This window comes from Sminthopsis crassicaudata, chromosome 1 (assembly GCF_048593235.1).
Source record: "Sminthopsis crassicaudata isolate SCR6 chromosome 1, ASM4859323v1, whole genome shotgun sequence".
In the NCBI taxonomy this organism is placed as follows: Eukaryota; Metazoa; Chordata; class Mammalia; order Dasyuromorphia; family Dasyuridae; genus Sminthopsis; species Sminthopsis crassicaudata.
In genome coordinates, this window is record NC_133617.1 from 239,818,026 (window position 1) to 239,836,823 (window position 18,798).

The window sequence follows — 18,798 nt, forward strand, 5'->3', positions numbered from 1 at the left end:
GAAATGTGAAAAGAATAAAGGACCTAGAAAAATACCTACGCAGGAAGTTGTGGTGGCTGTTTCAAAATCTACATGAAATCTAGAGACTGTAAATACTGTACTGCAAATAAAATTCTTAAAACTAAAACATTTTAAAATGCCAAGGACTTTAGTGCTGCAGTAAGCCTCTCTACCTTGACTGTCCTCTGAAAACCACAGAATTGCTTGCTGGGACTTTAGCTGCTGCTGTCAGAAGATACTGAGATTGGTGAGGTCTTGACATAATTTCTGATATTCTATCCTTCACACCTGGGAGATAGTGATGGAGATCACGAAGGAAGCACCAGTTAAAACAATCTGTCAGAGGTGTCTGCTTCATGCATCATTTGAGATCCTTACAGGTCTCAGAGTATGGAAGCACAGTAGAAAGGAGTTGAAATTTAACCTTGAGACTATAATCAGTGATGGAATTGGCAGTCTTGATGTCTCTAGCCAGTTGAATGATATGTCATCCTACCATAGTAAGATACAGCCATTCCACAAACCTGAAGACATTGTGGCTCTCATTTTTTTTTTCTCTACTGTGCCTACCTTGAATGTGTATGGTTATCAACAGGAAAATAAAAATGAAGTTACTAATAAAATTATGCAAATGCTTGAAGTCACAAAAGATAAATGTGGGAAGGTGGAGGATTTCTGTAATTTAGAAAGTGGAAAGGTCAAAATGTGTTCTTATTTACATTTTTATTATTCCTTTTAGCAAAACTAGAATGAAGACCACCACTGTAACAGTGGTGAACAAGAGAAGCCTGAGAAATCTACTTGTTGGAAGGGAGAACTTCTCAGCAAAGGGCTAGAATGTATGTTTAGACTCACAAGAATAAATCCCTTCTAACAAAAGTCTACACACTACAATGTCATCAAGTTAAATGTGGACAACTCATCAAATTGATGAAGATTATGCAGATCATCCCCAAAGTATGTACATCCCACTTAGGAACAAAATAAAGGGAAAAGGGAATATGATGGTGGGATTTCTATGGCACTGTAACATTTCAGCATATTTGGCTAAAACCTTTAAGTTGGGAGGTATAATACTTTGTGATAGTGGTGGAGTAATTTCAAGGGTAAATTGAGATTTTTTTCTTTTTTCTTCTTTTTCAAGATTTTTCTTGAAGTGGATTCAATCAGAAGGCTCAAATCTTTCATTCAGTTGCTCAGTTCCTTTTTAATAAACCTAGAATGAAGACTGTGTATGTAACAATGGTACACAAGAGAAGCCTGAGAAATCTGTTTAATTAGATTCCTGATCTCATCTTGAAGTAGATTCATTCAGATCGAGTTCAAATCTCAGATCTAATTGCTAAGTACCATTTTACTAGTAAAAATCAAAATGGTGAAGACATTTTTATCATAGTTAGATGGGAAAGTCATCTGCCCACTATAAACATTGTTAAAATTCACATTTATAATATGATAGAATTCTGCAGATTAAAAATAGAGATAATAGGGGCACCTAGATGGCACCGTGATAGAATACCAGCCCTGAAGTCAGGAGGACCTGAGTTCAAATTTGACCTCAGATACTTAACACTTCCTAGCTATGTGACCCTGGGCAAGTCACTTAACCTCATTTGCCTTAGGGAAAAAAGGAATAGAGACAATAGAATATGTTATGATAAAATCTCTTGGGGTGTTTTATACAGAAATGATTTACTTCCATATTTCACATATGTTTCATGGCACAAAAATTTCAGAAGAAAAAAAAAAAAAGCACAGGTTGTATGAGAGGAAAGTCAAGGAATTAAAGCTATCATAAAGGACCTTTTGCATCTTGAATTTCCTTGATTACCAAACCTTTGTCTTATTGGGCCTACACAAAGAACAGAGGTCTAGTTCAGTTTAACTACCATGACTACAGAGGTGATACCAAATATTAAATTTTAACTTCATGTTGGTCAGGGACCAAATCTAGTTCTTGGAAAAAAACCCTGATATTTCTCATTCCTAATGACAACAGCATTATCCTGTTTGCAATTGGTACAATGGTCTTAGCAAGGAAAAAAAAAAAGAGTAAATAATGGGGAAGATATTGCTTGGTGGTACTTCCTTTACTGCTGCCATTTTTGGCATATTTATGATACCTCCTAGCAAATCAAATCCTCTCTCTAAAGCAAGTTTAATGACTGCTGAAATGGATCTTGACAGCTAACCTTCCATGATCCCCAAGGGCTCACTCACAGCAAGGTTTGGCTATTCCAAAGGGCAATGGGCTGTGAGAGAAACCTTAATATTTTCACTTTCTTATGAGGGAGAGAGAAGGAATAATCTGTTATGCCTGTACATAAAATACTGTGGAAGTAGATCACTGTGTAAACCTTAAAGTACTGTGCACAGATAAGCTATTAGGACTATTATTGTTATTATGGCTAACCATAACAGTGAGTTCTACATAGATGCCTGGTATCAAATCTTGAAGTAGGTGGAAGGGTAAAGGTTTAAAAAAAGTTTTTAAAACTTTAAAACTGCTATATTGCTTCTGGATAGATAGCTGAGGCATAATAGAAAGTGCACACACAGAGAACACAAAGAATCTAGAAGAATTGATAGCTAAACTAGGATCATTTTATGACATTCTCCCAGTGATCATACAACTTCGGCTGAAAGATCCCTAGTCATAAGCTCTAGTGAATGGTTACTCAGCTGCCATCCCACTTCCTCTTCATGCCTTAAATGAATGGGCAGGAGTAGACAGATGAAACAATATTCATTTATCTTTTCCCCAAAATCAAAGTTTGCCTGTCATCTAATAATTTTCTCAAATTGCATGGTGAAGGTAGGCTGACTAAGAGATCTCTTTGGCAAAAAAAAAAAAAAAAAAAAAAGCATGAAAAAGACACAGGATGCAATTACCTTGAATAAATATTATGCTTTCCTACAAGAAAATACTGCAATCTAGGGGATCAAAAACACCAAGTTAGCATCAAAAATGAGAACTTATCTTTAATAACCTTCCCTAATGTGAACATAGGGAGGTGATATATTTCATGATTAGAAATGTAATGGTTATCTACTATATACTACTGAATCACTAATTGTGCTAAAGGGGAAAACAAGATTGACATTAGAAAAAGTGAAGGCTATAGAAAGAAATTTGTCTCCAAACTTCTATTCCACTGTTTCATTCAGTGTATGGGAGAGATTGGGGATCTCAAAGGCTATGTCAGGGAAGCAGAAATAGTAGAAATTTTTAGAAAGCTGGAAAGGATTTGAGTGTATTTTGGTCATATTCTATATCTGCTAAGTATCACTAAATGATGAACTCTTTGGCATGGAAATCCATAGCTTCTTTCCTTATCTGCAATGATGGTGATTGACTCTAAGAAAAAGGTAGCAGAGGGTATTTAGAAATGCATATTTTAATAATATTTACAATGTATAAAAACATTGATTGTTGTTTCTTTAAATGTGAAATCCTTGCCCCAAAATTTGACACATTTTTGGAGGGCCTGAATCATGTAAGTATTAGCACCTTGAAATAAAAGACATAAGAAAAAAAAAGGAAATTATGTATGGTGGCTCACTGATTCTACATGTTAGGCAGATAAAGGAATTGGCAGAATTGGTTTCATTGTTAGCCTAATGGCAATCCCAAACCTCACAAACATTTTTTAGAACATTTGATTATCTTTATTTGTAGTGGTCAATAATATTTAGAATTCAGGTCATATTATCTATTGCAAAGCATGAAGAAGTAGAGAAATTCTAGGAGCATGATATTCTCCAAGTGAAGTTTAACTTTAATATGAAGATGGACATGGAGAAAACAATGAAAACTATGTCAGAATTAGGAAATGTAAGTGACCCAAAATTTGTATGTATATGATACCTATAAGACATGAATGCAAATATAGAGATAAAGGGCACTGGGCATGACAAATGCAGAACAACATCATAAATAAAGAGACAGTTGATATTTTAATTGCCAGTAAGCAATTTATCAAAATAACACTATTTTTAAAAGATCAATTAAGAAAATATGAGTGTTCATCAATGTATTCCTACTTTGAAATCTCCATTCTTTGCAAAACCATGAAATGGAATTACTTAGGAACGATTTTCAATTTCAGACCACATTTCACCATTACATCTCTAACTGAAAACTGTGAGGAAAATCAGACCCCAATTCATTTATTTGTTAGAGAGCATTATATTAAAAAATTCACTCAGTTGATTGAGACTGGTTTAAGGCTTTCCTATAACAAGGCATCACACATTTGCATATTAAAATCATATAAAAATTTTTTTTGAGATAAAAAAAAACAGTAGAAACTTTGGAGATCAAATAAGGAATCAGTGAGGGATTTAGATGGTCCCCAAAGGTATTCATCAATGCCATGAAAAATGTATTGCACAGAAACCTATAGATGGTGATTTCTTCCAAATATTCCTATTTTTAGATGGCATTATGTTGCTTGCATTAAGCCTTAGAAAATCACAGTGATGTTAAATACTCAAAATTCAATTCACACATGAAAAAGCAAATTCATAAAAAAAAATTATTTCCCAGACTATGAAATGCGATTGAATGTTTGTTGAAGAAATCTATCAGTAAATATATCCTAGATATGCACTGCAGATGGTCAGTGAGTTAAGAGAAAGATTAAATAGGATCTTAAATAAGAATGAGCTGGATCATAATTGGGGCAAGTAGTGGCACAGTAGATAAAGTGATGGGTCTGGAGGATTCTCTTTATGAGTGCAAATCCTAGTCTCAGAAATTTACTAGCTGATAAGTCACTTGTCCCTCTTTGCTTCAGTTTCCTCATCTGTAAAATGAGCTGGAGAAGGAAATGACAAACTATCTTGGCCAAAAAAAATCACAAATAGGATCATGAATAGTCAGACATGGCTAAAACAATTGAACAATAACAAAAACAAAATGGCAATAATAGTATCATATCCTAGGATTATTGTGAGGACTAAATGGGATCATAATTGTAAAGTGCCTAGCACAGTGCCTGGCATACAGTATGAGCTACATAATGTTAGTTATTATTAGCTATTACTAATCAGGAAATTGTGAAAAACTTATAATGAACCCAAGCTGCTCCCTTTCACAAGAGCTCATCTTCAAGCTGTTTCTGTTGTTTACATGACTTTGGATTATGAAAACACCAACACCTCTGAATAAAAATAATAGTAAGCTTTTATGGAGCACCTACTATGTGCTGGACATTGCAGTAGCTATCAGGGATGTAATGACCAAAATAAAATGCACTTATATTCTATTGAGGAAAGCAATACTCACACATGTCAATAAAAAAATCAATACAAAACTGCTGGGCCTCCCTTTTGCTTCTGAATAAAAAACAAACCCCTCTATTGGACATTTAAAGTCCTTGACAGTTCGATTCAATTCTCCCTTCACAGGCTTATGCACCACATGTTTCAATCAAACTGACCAACTTCCTGTATTTTATAAACAATAATCGATCTCTTCTCCTTATGCCTTTGCACACAATGACTTTCCCTCCATACCTGAATGCATCCTTTTCTTGCATTTTGAAATTTATATCTCCCTTGAGATATCAATTCATGTGCCACTTCCTATCCTTTGCCTTATTTTCCCAATTCCCAAATTTCCCAATTTTGGGGAATATAGTTTGTGCTTATTTATAATGGTATCAAACTTGCGGTAACTTAAAGTACAATGGAACTACATACACACTGAGCATTAGTTGGCTACAACATATTACCAAAGAAAATGCACATAAGAGGTCATGTTAGAGGGTATCTTTCCCAGAAGACAAATGACCAGAAAAGAAAGTGGGCCAGTCATGTGAGGAGAGTAGGAGATAACAAATGGACAGCCTGAAAACTATACTCATACTATAAAATGTTAAAAGCTTAGTACTATTGCACATGGATGATCAAATAAGATATTTACAGGAATACCACAGTATTATTAGGAATGCATAAATCTTCATCTTTACCAATAGAGGTAATTCCCCATATTGAAGAGTTCTCAAAGGAGATACACTAGGGATATTATACTATAGTACAGGAACAAAAGAAGTTTTGTCACTATCAGTAACTTAGTTTTTCTTTCTAGTAAAAAAGTATTTCCATATATGTCTACTTCAGTGATCAATCAAAACAATTTGTAATTAAAATCATCCATTTGTGCTGAAATTATATGCAAAGACCATTACAATCGTGTGATCTATTAAATTGATTGTGTCTCTGTAATTTGCCAAATAAACTTATAGAAAGTCCAGTGGTAACTTTTAGCCCTGACCAAGATGAATTATCTCAATTTCTTAAGTGATATAAACATGTTTCTTTGTTAATATGGACAGTTTATGGAAACTCACATGAGAATAAAATTCATTTCTCAAAGAATATAAAACTGCATAATATTTGATCAATCAGTGTCACCACTGGGTCTGTACCCCAAGAGATCATATAAGAGGGAAAAGGACCCATTAATGCAAAAATGTTTGTTGAAGCTCTTTTTGTAGTGGCAAAGAACTGGAAATTGAGAGGATGCTCATCAATTAGGAAATGGTTGAATAAGTTATGGTATTTGAATATAATGGAATTTTATTGTTCTATAAGAAATGATGAGCAGATTGATTTCAGAAAAGGTTGGGAAGAATTACATGAACCGATGTTGAATGAAGTGAACAAAACCAGATGAATATTGTACATGATTTAAAAAAATTATGTTATGATCAACTATGATAGATTTAGTTCTTTTCAGCAATACATTGATCCTAGATAATTCCAGTCGACTTGAGAGGGAAAATGCCACCTGCATCCAGAGAGAGAACTATGAAGACTGATGAAAGCATACTATTTTCATGGTTTTTCCCTTTTTGTCTGATTTTTCTTGCATGACATGACAAATATGGAAATATGTTTGAATGGATTGTACACATTTAACCTATATCAGATTACTTCCTGTCTTGGGGAGGGGGAATTTAAAGAAGGGAAGGAGAAAAAAATTGGAACATAAAAATTTTACAAAAATAAATATTAAAAATTATCTTTACATGATTTGGAAAAATAAAATACTATAAAAAAAGAATACAGTTCAAACACAGATATTGAACATTAGATATAAAAAAGTAAAATGTGTCAAATAATGCACTCATTTAACTCATCTAGGCAGCTCCTTATATTTACATACTACCTAGATTACCTTGACTTTTTCCATTTACTTTGATTTTTAAAATCTTCAAGTGATCCTTTTTTTTTAGGGCTTGTATATGAATTTTGTTTCTTTTATAATAAAGTGCCACCTACTTAATCTAGCTCCCTTAGGTGGACTACAATTAAGATTTCAAGTGATAAAACATCATTGTAAAAGTGACCTGAAAGATAAATTATGTTCATTTATTATGTTCATTTTTAGCTATGCTATCTTTGACTCAAATAGTTATTGAGACTTTACTCACTGATTCTGGGTGCAGGTTGGAAATAGTTTGTTGTCCTCAGTTCTGAAAAGAAAGGAAAAAAAATCCATATATTACTATTGTGAAGCACTCATTTTTCATATCCAAAATAAACTTGAAAATGTTTCCCTACTGAAAACTGCAGAGAAACATGATTGTTAAAAAAGAAGAAAAATAGAAGAAGAGAAATAGAAAGATAAAGAGATTAATCAACTGTGTTTCTCAACTAATTCACAGAAGGATGTGTGTTTTATGTTTTATGTTATTTACAAGGAATGGGATACTTGGAATTAAAGAGTAACAGAAATGGAAACTATAGAGATATAAATATATTGTTAATAATAATAACATTTTTATCATTGTTATTGTCATAGAGATTTACTCAAACCTCCTTTGATAACCTAGTATTTTTTTTATTCTACTTCTTCAAGAACCTAGAGACATCATTTATTTAGATCTCTGACTTCCTAAAATATTTTTGTCAGGTGATTATTTCTTCACTTATTGAATGTTTCTAAGCACAGAGCTTTTAAAATATTATATAATTAAAAAAATAAAACAAAGCAAAACATTGGGCATAGAGATTTAGAAAACCTGGAGCTTGAGTCAGCTCTTCCATTTTTTAGTTGTATGATTAGGCCAATCATTGAAATTATCCGGGTCTTGATTTCCGCATCTGTCAAATAGGGATAATACTTTACTCAATAAGCCTTTATTGAGTATTTATTATGTATCAGTTGATTCTGGGAATAAAAATATCCCTGGATTATTTAGTTCACAAATTTATTGGGAGGTTAAGACTTTGTAAATTGTAGATCTTTACAGATAGGTTATTATTGTCATAATTATCATTAATATTAAAGAAGTTTGGGGGGCAGCTAGGTGGCGCAGTGGATAGAGCACCAGCCTTGAATTCAGGAGGATTGGAGTTCAAATCTGATCTCAGACACTTAACACTCCCTAGCTGTGTGACCCTGGGCAAGTCACTTAACCCCAGCCTCGGGGGGGGGGGGGGAAATATTAAAGAAGTTCCCCCTGATTCTCCTTTGATCGTCCATTTTTTTTTTTTTTTTTTTTTTTTTTTTTACTCCAGTTTTCCAAGAAATTCTTTTTTGGCTAAATAAAAGTTATTTTTTTCTTTTTATTTGAGCTTCATGTTTCATAGCCCTAGAGGGCAATCATTCAATATTTTCAAGACAATAATTCCCACTTTGGCCTTCTTTTGTAGAAAACTACACCTTCTATAAACTTTCATTAGAAAAACAATATTCTGTCTTGTTGAAAACTTCTACTTTCCTGACCATACCTTTTTTCACATTCTTTATGTTGTTGTTGACTCACACTAGTCATTGCATTCTAATAGAAGTCAGACCTCTGTGGTGCAAGAGTTATTTCCATAGTTTTGCATGTTATATTCCTTATTTTCCAGCATTGTGTTGGCTTTTTCCCCCCAACAGCACAATATTATGGACTTATTCAGCTGTGATCAAATATAGTATCTGTTTCCTGATCTTTCTTTCTGTTGAATGCTTAGCCAATTTTTCATTAACTTATATTTATCCTATCAAATGCCAATCTATACTTCTAATTTAAAGATATTCTGGTTGTAAAGGAGAAAGAACAAAGAACAATTTTTCAAGTTTATTGAAACTTTAAAAGAAATATTATTTTATTCTTTTTGCAAGCCTACATGACTTAGAAATATTTGTTGCAATTATTCTGAACATATTTGTCTGTCACAAGCAAGATATTGAATAAAACAGATCATCATGGAACAGATTTGCTACATATATTATTTTCATTCCACAGCCTTTCATTCCACCTCTACAAGGAGATGACTATTTTACCAGAATATCTTCTTGCCTTTGTATTGCCAATTTGCGCAGTGACAGACATCTCCACCCTGACACTCTCAAACACATGCTACTTAGTGGACCCTTGGATTTTTTCTACCTCATAAGCATGCTGCCACCATTTTCAGGTGGATGATACTGATCTATGTCTCTGAAATTCCTGTGACACTCAACATACACATAAAGATCTCTTTGAGATCTGACCTATACAGGAGGAAATTCCAGAAAGTTATAATGATTCACACATATGGGCTGAGAAGGAAGAAATCCAGCACCATCTGTAGAAGAAGTGTTCTGGATTCATGACCCTATTCCAAATTCTTGAGCTTAAATCCATGGCCATGGCACCATAAAATTATTCTGACTTCCTTAGAACTTATTGGGTGAGAATAATCATCACCAATATCTGGCCCAGCTTCTAGTCTACCTTATATGTCCCCTTTTATAATAAATAAAGCTTTAGAATAAATACAAATAGCTCTCCCAGGTCTGTGACTGGCTGCTCTCACAATTCTACCTTACATCCTGCTCCTTTATGAGTCTTACTGCTTGGGATACTAAACTCTCCCTACATCAGGGGTTGTAGCTCCTTTCATGGTATTCCTGGAAAAATTATTGATGCCTTTATGCAGACTTATGTTGTGATGATTATTTTTATCCATTCTGTACCCACTTGAGAACTTCTTCCTTCTTTGTTTTTTCCAGTAGACCGTCTTTTCTTCCTCTCATCTCAATAACTCTTTCCTATTCGCTGTATTAAATGTCCCTTTATACCATTTCACCCTAACCATATTGCTGTCTGAAGTAATTTCTTTTCAATCACTGAAAATCTGACTACAAAGACACTGACAGTAGGTCAGGCAAGATTATACTTTTCTGGCTTGCTAGGAAGCCTATTCTTGGAGATAGCATTTAAATCTTTACTGAAATGAGTGTTGACTATATCTATCTCTTTTCTAATACATCATTACACAGTTGTAGAAAGCAATTACTTGGGTTTAGAATAACTAACTTCACAAAGCTAAGATTGGTTGCTTTTCCATATCCTGGCCACCTTGAATTGATACTTATTTTGAATATATATCCTACCTGTTTAAGTAGATAATAATATATTAGAGGGTAGGAACTAGGTATTAAAACTTTTATTTTTATTCCCAGAATGTAGTATAGGAATTTTGAGGCAGCAAGGTGGTTTGGTAGAGAAAGAATGGAACTTGGAGTCAGGGAGAGTTCAACTCCAGTTTCAGACGTCTACTAGCTATGTGATCCTGGGCAAGTCACTTAAATTGTATTTGCCTTAATATACTGGAGAAGGAAATGGTAAATCACTCCATTTCTAAGTTTTCTGCTAATTTTTTTTTTTTTAAAGATCCTTTTCCCCAAGGTTACTTTATTCTTTTATTTTGTGGGGATTTGGTTTTCTTATCCATAAAATTCAGACATTGGGTCAGTTGGATCCTGTAAAGTCTTCTCGAAATTATGGAAGACTACAATATTTAAAGTTCTAAATAATTATCATAAGAATCAGAAACATTTCTTTAAAATAAACTTTTATTGATATTTTTTGTTTCTTACCTTACTTTACTATTACATGTATCTCTTCCTCCCCCTCCTTGACGGCCATCCCATGTGACAAGTAGTATTTTTTAGTATTAAAAAAATGTCAGTACAACTGATCAAAACATTGAAAAAGTTCAAAAATGAGCAATGTGGAGATGCATCTATTACCTCTCTGAAAGCTTAGATAGGGTATGTCTTCTCATAAGTCTTCAGTTGAGTTCTACCTTAAGTTCTGCTGTAGATATTTTAGAGTATATAAAGACTTTCCCCCTTTATCAATAGCTTCCTTGGAGGAAGAAACTCAATAATGCATTTTTTGGTTCAAAGTCACAAGTGAACATTTCAGTCACTTTATTTGCATAATTCCCAACCCAATTGCTTTCCAAAATGATTATACCACTTTACAGCTCCATCAACAATATGTTATAGTGTTTATGTTTCCCCAAGTACTCCTGCATTGACTTGCTATTTTTGGATAATTTTTTTTTGCCAATTCCTGGGGTGTTAGATGAACCTTCAGAATTGGTTTAATTTGATTTCTCTTAATAGTGATTTGGAACATTTTTTTTTTAATGTGGTAGTAAATTCTTGGCAGTTCTTTCAAGAAGCTTGTGCATATTTGTTGACCTTTTATTTACTGGGGAATGGCTATTAGTAATACACACACACATATATAATATATATAAAACTACATACATGTGTGTATATGTAATATATACATGCATATATATGTATATGTATATACATAGTATTTTGTGTGCTTTGGGAAGTTGATCCTCAGATATTTCATTAATTTTTAATTATTAAATGGGATTTTCTACTATTGTTTTTTATTTTTTATTATTATATAAAAAGTTGTTGATTTTTGAGTTTTTTTTGATAACTTGGAACTGTGCTGAAGTTACTAATCATCTCAATTAATCTTTGCTGATCCCTTAGAGGTTTTCAACTAAAGTTTTATCTCCTTTTTAACTATCTCTATTTTCTTAATTCCCTTTTTTTGTTTTATTGCTATTTGCTAGCATTTCCAGTAGCCTATCAAATATATGTGTGAAGAATGGACATTCTTGTTTCACTTTAATATTTACTAGAAAAGGTCCTAGTGTATCCCCATTGCAAATGATACTTTTAGATAGATTTTAAATAATATTTTTATTTTAATAATTTTTAATTTAAATTTTTGTTATACATAATTTATATTATACAACATAATATGTTTATTATAATATACTATGATATGTAAATTATATGTAATATAAAATATAAATTATATAAAATTTAATCATTTTGAGAATAATTAAACTGGTTTTTCTATGCCTATATTTTATAGAGTTTTTAGAATAAAAGAGTATTATACTTTGTCAAAAGCATTTTTGTTGGGACCCTGGATTTCTTAGAATCAACCGGAGCCAGGATAATTAAAAGTCTTTATTCTTGGTCTTTTGCTATTGCCATCAGGGGATTAGATCTAGCAATCTCCACACCTCCTTCCTCTCTCTTCACCTCCAGGAGAATCAATTGATCTCCTCCTCCTACTCCACCCACTTATGTCACTTCCCCTTTTTTGTCCACACCCACTGATCCAGACAGCACAGAATAGGTGGGGAGGGTCATCCTTCAAACATGTTAATAGAGAATTGTCCAATTGGTAATTAGCCTCACGTGCTCCTTTATCCAAGTACATTTGCTCAGTTCTAGCCCTTTTACACATTTTCTGTATTTTGAATTGATTATATAGTTGAGATGATTTGGTTTTTTAATATGACTAATTGTGTTATTTTCCAAATGTTTAGCCATCCTTCCATCTCTGATATAATCCCACTTGATCATAATAATATTCTATTTGATAGAAATAAATATTAGAACTATATTTGTATTATAAAAAAGGATTCTGGCAGGGTGCTTCTTCAACTTTTAAAAATAATTTATTTAGTGTGGATACTAATTTTTCTTTAAAAAAATATTAGAATTCTTCTGGGAATCCATTAGATGCAGGAGGTTTTTTCTTTTGTAGTTCCTTTATAGATAAATCCATTTCCTTTTCAGAGAACAGATTATTTAATTTCTCATTTTGATCTTCTGCTACTTTGTATATTTTATATTTCTAAAGGTATTCATATGACTTTTTTGTTCTATCAATTTTGTTAGCATATAACTATACTGTGGGAGTATGAGAATGAGACCTATGACTCCACAGAGAACATAAACTACTTAGAATTAATTTAAACAGCAAAACATGTTCCAACTATTCCATGAGAAAATTTGCATGTAATCCTATACCATCCTTGGTACTCTGCCTTTTTCTGCTTCTACGTAATTCTCGGTCTAGCCTGAGCCTGGTAGACCATTTTACTCCATCTTGTCATTTCCTAAGTTTGGCATCCTATGAGCAAACTTCTTTAGACAATTAACTTAACAAACCATAATAAACTCTCTTTACCCATTCTGGCTTGGAATGACAGCATTCTTTTGGAGGGTCTGACACCTTAAAATTGGAATAATCAGGGCAGAATGGATCAGATTCTTATAATAATTGTGCATAATGTGTTCTTTTTATTCTTTTTAAAATTTCTTTTAGTTTTGTTGTGATTTCACCTTGCTAATTTGCCATTTTATCAATTTGATTTTCTGCTCTTTTTAATCAGAGTAGTTGAAGGTTTAGATTTTTATAGTTTTTTTCAAAGAAACAACTTTTAGTTTCATTAATCATTTCTTTTTTGTGTGTGTGTTTCTAATTTATATACATCTTTTCTACTCTTTAATATTATTTCCTTTTGGTACTTATTTATTTGTTGATTTTTCTAGTATTAAAATTTTCATATTTAGCAATCTTTTCTTTTTCTATTTTGTTAATCTATAATTGTAAGAATATGATAGCTTCCCACCAAATACTGCTTTAGCTGTATCTTTTGGTAAGCTATTTAATTATAATTTTATAATTACTATCACTTTAGTTTATGTAGTTATTAAGTATTTCAATGATTGGCTAACTCATAGTTTAAGATTTTATCCTTACCTCTCAAATTGGGTTTGTAGGTTTTGTCAGTAGTCCCTGAACCAATTTCTATTTTTATCACCTTATGGTCTTCAAAGGATGTATTAACTATATTTATTTTTAAAAGTTATTTATAATGTTTCTGTATCCTAGTAGACAGTCAGTTTCTTTTAAAGTTTCATGTAGTGAAGATAAATATATTCTTTTGTTATCCTATTTAGAAGGTGCCAGAACTGTTTTTATTGTATTTGTTTGCCCTTTTAATTTTTTGAATGTTTGGTTTTGCTTTGTTTAATAGTATGATGGCAATATTGCGCTTTGGACTCACTTAATATATAGTAAATTTTTTCCATCTTCTCTTCTTTATTTTGTGTATATCATATTTTAAAAATGTGTTTATTTAAGCAAGTGATTTTTAAGTTTTGTTGTCTTATCCAATCTTCCAAATTTTTTATTAAAATGGATTGTGTAATCCATTCACATTCAAAGTTGTGAGTTAAGCTTATATTTTCCTCTCCATCTGTCTCTAAAATTAATTTTTACTAGTTATAATTTTCTTCTCTTTTGATATACACACAGTTTTACATTGATTCAATCACTTTGCTTTAATATATATTTTTTAAAAACAGTGTTCTTATTCCCATTGACTTTCTTCCTCTTACTGCTGGTCCCCTCTTTTTCAGCAGACATAAATTCTTGGGTTTAGGGGTGGGGTTTACATTCCTTTGTATACTGGTGTCTAAAATCAGGGGAAAAAGCTGACATTAGTTTATCTTTGGCACAAGATTTCTTTTTTGGAGAGGTTTGAAAGAGGTTTTGAGAGATTAGGAAAAAAAAATCTAGTCCACTCTCTTTTTGCTCACATGACCCAGAAATGAATCCAGAAACATATATATCTATATCTTCTAATGAAATTTCACTAAAAAGATAACACTGCATAAATTAAACACTGCCATTATATTTTACCTAGTTGTGGGTATTTTGGAACTTTACTGACAATGATGGCAGAATCACAAAATCTTAGAGTTAGAAGCCATCTAGTCCACCAGCTTCCTGATTAAGAATGCCATCTAATCTCTCTTGAAGACTTACATTAAAGAGAAGTTCACTTCTTTTCAAGGCTGCTTCTACTGTGTTTAGCTCAAATTGTTAAGAAGTTTGCCTCACATCAAGCCTCTATTTGTCTTTTTATAACTTTCAGCCCTCTCTTCTTATTTTGCTGAGATAAAATAGAACATTTGGTCTTTCCAAAGGATAGCTTTTCAAAATCTTGAAAATAATTATCATGTCCCAGCAACGGTTTCTCTTTTTAATAAATCACTAAACAAATATTCATAAGACTCCACTTACTTATTTAGGCTATATTTTTTGAGGGGCCAATATTATATTACCAGTGTCCTGCTAATACAAAGCCAAGAATGAAACGGTTGCTGTTAGGCTTAACGTCCTTATTTTTGACTAATTCTTATAAGGAAAAAATATCAAGGTCCTTCACCATCCTTATTGCTCTTCTGTGGGTACTATCTATTTTATCAAGGTCTTTCCTAAAATATTGTGCTCAGAATGTAACATAATACTCAATTCTGTATAAGTTTATTGCATTGATTTCAGAAAAGAACTATGGCATTTGCAGCTTGTCATTCCTCTTTGGGGTTAAATGCTTTCCACAACTTAAATTTAGGATACCTAGCAGGAGTTGTGAAATTGAAATAATAAACAACCATGAAAATAGCTTACATTTATATAACACTTTGTGGTTTACAAAATACTGTATATACATTATCTCATTTTATCCTCATGACAACCATCAGTGATAAGTAGTGCATGAATTATTTATCACCACTTTAAGGATGGAGAAACTAGAACCTAGAGAGGTGAAATTACTTACCTTACTTACCCAAGGTTATTCAGTGCCACAGCTAGGATTTCTATCCACATTAAATTAAAGTGATAGCGATATGAATAATATTAGAACTAACTGGACACTGTAACATTTCATAAGGATAAAATCCTTCTAATGTAATGTTTGCCTGGTATATATGTCATTCAAAATTTCAAGGGGTCAAAACCATACTTGCTTACCTATGAGTGAAATGAGATTTACAAACACTTTAGTTTTAGCTACTTATAGCACGGACAGTGCTTCTCTGCCTTTGATTAATTGCACAGCACCTGATACAGTGCTCAGCCTACAGTTGCCATTTAATAAATGTTGACTGAGCTCGACACAAAATCCCATATTAAATGCCTCTCAATGCCATTGGACTGCCAGGTATGAAGCTTTAAAGGTCAGTGCTCAAAGTTGCCTCAGGTAACAGGATCTTAACTGAATTTAGGCAGAGCCACTTACATTAACAAGGTTTTGAATATCTTATCCTGTGTACATGTGTCTTGTACTCAGTAAGTGTATAATAAATGTTTGTTGAATGGAATTATTCATGTGATCATAATGTATTCAGAACTCTGATGACTAAAGATCTTACCCATTAGTCTTGTAATTTAGTGGTATAGACAATTAAATGAGAAAGGATTCTTTCTATCTTCCCCCTCCAATCTTTGGATGCTCTGAGTCATTTTTATTTTCTGAAATAAAGCACATTTCACCTACTGGAGCATCCAGTCAGCAGTATATAATAAGGGTCTAGGTGGAAAGTATTTCTGGGAAATCAATTTTTAAAGTCAACATTTTCAGCGATTCTTATCTTGAGTTTTAGAGAGCATCATGCAGCATAACTGAAGCACTGATCTCACAAGCTCCAGGAAGAGGAGAGCACAAATACAAACATTTTATATTAAATATATACATATAATGGTTTTTTAGAAGAACTGAAAGGACCATTTTTTCTCTTTATCCATGTATTTATCTAGAAAATAGATAAATTGACTATGACATAGGCATTTTAAGAAAAAAAAAAGACCCACAACAAAGAAAAATTCTGAAAATAAGAAAAATTCCTATTATTTTTCTGGATCCCCAAATAAGTTAAATGCTGAGGCTGATACCAGGTTCAGAAGTCCTCTGGTAAGCACCTTTGTGAAAACTATATTTACTGCTTTAATGAAAAGGGCATATAGGAGGATCCTTTACATAAGGATTCCTGCTGCATTAATGTAATAAATGTTATTGTAGAGACTCTAAACCAGGGCTTCTATGGCCTCTGTCTCCTGACCTGATTAAGTATATAATTTACCTTATAGTTTCTAGCATCCTTGTTAGCACTAACAATTCCCTAAGTAATCAAGTAGTCTAGATGGATTCTGGAAAACTGTTGTTGGGTGGAGAAGGTTGGGGGGGAAGATATGAAGATAAGGTCTCTATGGGTAATGGTAAATTTTCCTTATTCTTCTTTATTTTTAGTCATCCCAATGACAGATTGAATGACTGGCTAAATTCAGAGAAGATGATAACCAGCAGATTAATCACTAGATGCTGAATTTTGTCAGTCATAGTAACTTACTAGGACTATTTTTGAAGGATTAGAATAGTTGTGATTTGAATATAGAGAGGGGGAGTCCACAGGGAGAAAATGCAAGTCTTTTGAAGTACTGAAACAAAGTAAATTGAAATGCTTATTTAGAATAAAAATTTTAAAACATTTAAAAAATCGTGCAAAGGAATCTTTGACTTCCCTTTTTGATTTCTCAGTAATATTAGGGTATTCCCATTCTCATTCCATCTCTCCCTTGGAATGAAATATTTCCCCTGCTAGAAACTGGGGTTTCTAACAGAAGTTTATGAAATTAAAAGGGATATATTTATAACTATGTGAAAAAAGTTACAAATTACCAATAATTAGAAAAATGCACACTTAAGTAACTCAAAGGTTTCACCTTTTACCTATTATGTTGACAAAACCTGTTTTAAAAAAGTGATATATGTTTTTAGTTGTGCAGGAAATCAGGCACATTGAAGTGATGTTGACAGAGCTGTGAAGTAATTTGGAATTATGTCCCTCAATGCTACTAAATTGTTGTACTCTTTGATTCAACAACAAAACTACTAAGTCTATTTTCCAGAGAGATGAAAGAAAGAACAAATGTTTATGATAACTCTTTATTTTTGGCAGTGGTAAAGGACTGGAGATTTAGGAATGGTTGAAGAACAAATTGTGGTACATGAATATAATGGAATACTATATGGTACAAGACATGAAGAAAAAGAGGGTTTTAGAGAAACTTGGGAAGTATTATATGAACTGATACATAGTGAAATGAAGGGAACTAAGAGAATAATTTATAGCATAGCATCAATATGATAAAATAATTTTGAAAAACTTAAAAATTCTGGACAATGTAACGATTCTCTGTAGAGGATATATATACAATATAAATGGAAAGTATATTGCACAGGAAAAACTCAAGATGGTAAGAAAGGCTTGTTACAGAAGGATTTAAGTTGAGTTTGGAAAGAAGTTTAGTAGGTAAGGGTAAGAAGGGGTTATCATTCTAGTTATGCTGAGGGTAACTTCAATGAACTTAAAAATTCAGGAGATAGAGTGTCATATATAAATTATAGCAAGTTGTTGGATTATAGAATATGTGGAAGGGAGTCAAGTGTAAGAAGAACTAGAAAGATAGGATGAGTTCAGGTTATGAAAAGTTTCAAATGTCAAAGGATTTTAGTTGAACCTGGAAGATTACATTAGTTTATATTGTCTGCTACAATTGACTTATGCTAAATTTATAATCCACCAAAATTCCTAGAAATTTTAAAAGAAATACTTTGTGTAGCCACACCTACCCAAATTTTTGTTTCTTTAAGTGTGGGATTTTCTTTTTGTTTCTATTATTTTTCATTTTATTAGATTTGGGCTATTATTCTAGTCATTTATTCCTTCACACAAAGTACTATGCATGTGTGTATGTATCATATATATCATATGGATATACACATATCTATCTAGACATTTCTCTCTGTCTCTCTTTGTTTTTCTCTCTCTTTCTGTCTTTC

The 18,798-nt window shown here is 32.5% G+C and overlaps 1 protein-coding gene across 1 annotated transcript in view; it reads right to left on the bottom strand.

Annotated features, from left to right (window-relative positions):
* Nucleotides 1-18,798, bottom strand: part of CHST9 (carbohydrate sulfotransferase 9) — a 333,686-nt gene that overhangs the window by 127,533 nt on the left and 187,355 nt on the right. Inside the window, exon 4 of the mRNA XM_074277059.1 lies at nucleotides 7,443-7,484. Coding sequence (XP_074133160.1) covers nucleotides 7,443-7,484 — 42 coding nt within the window. The remainder of the gene's footprint in view (nucleotides 1-7,442; nucleotides 7,485-18,798) is intronic.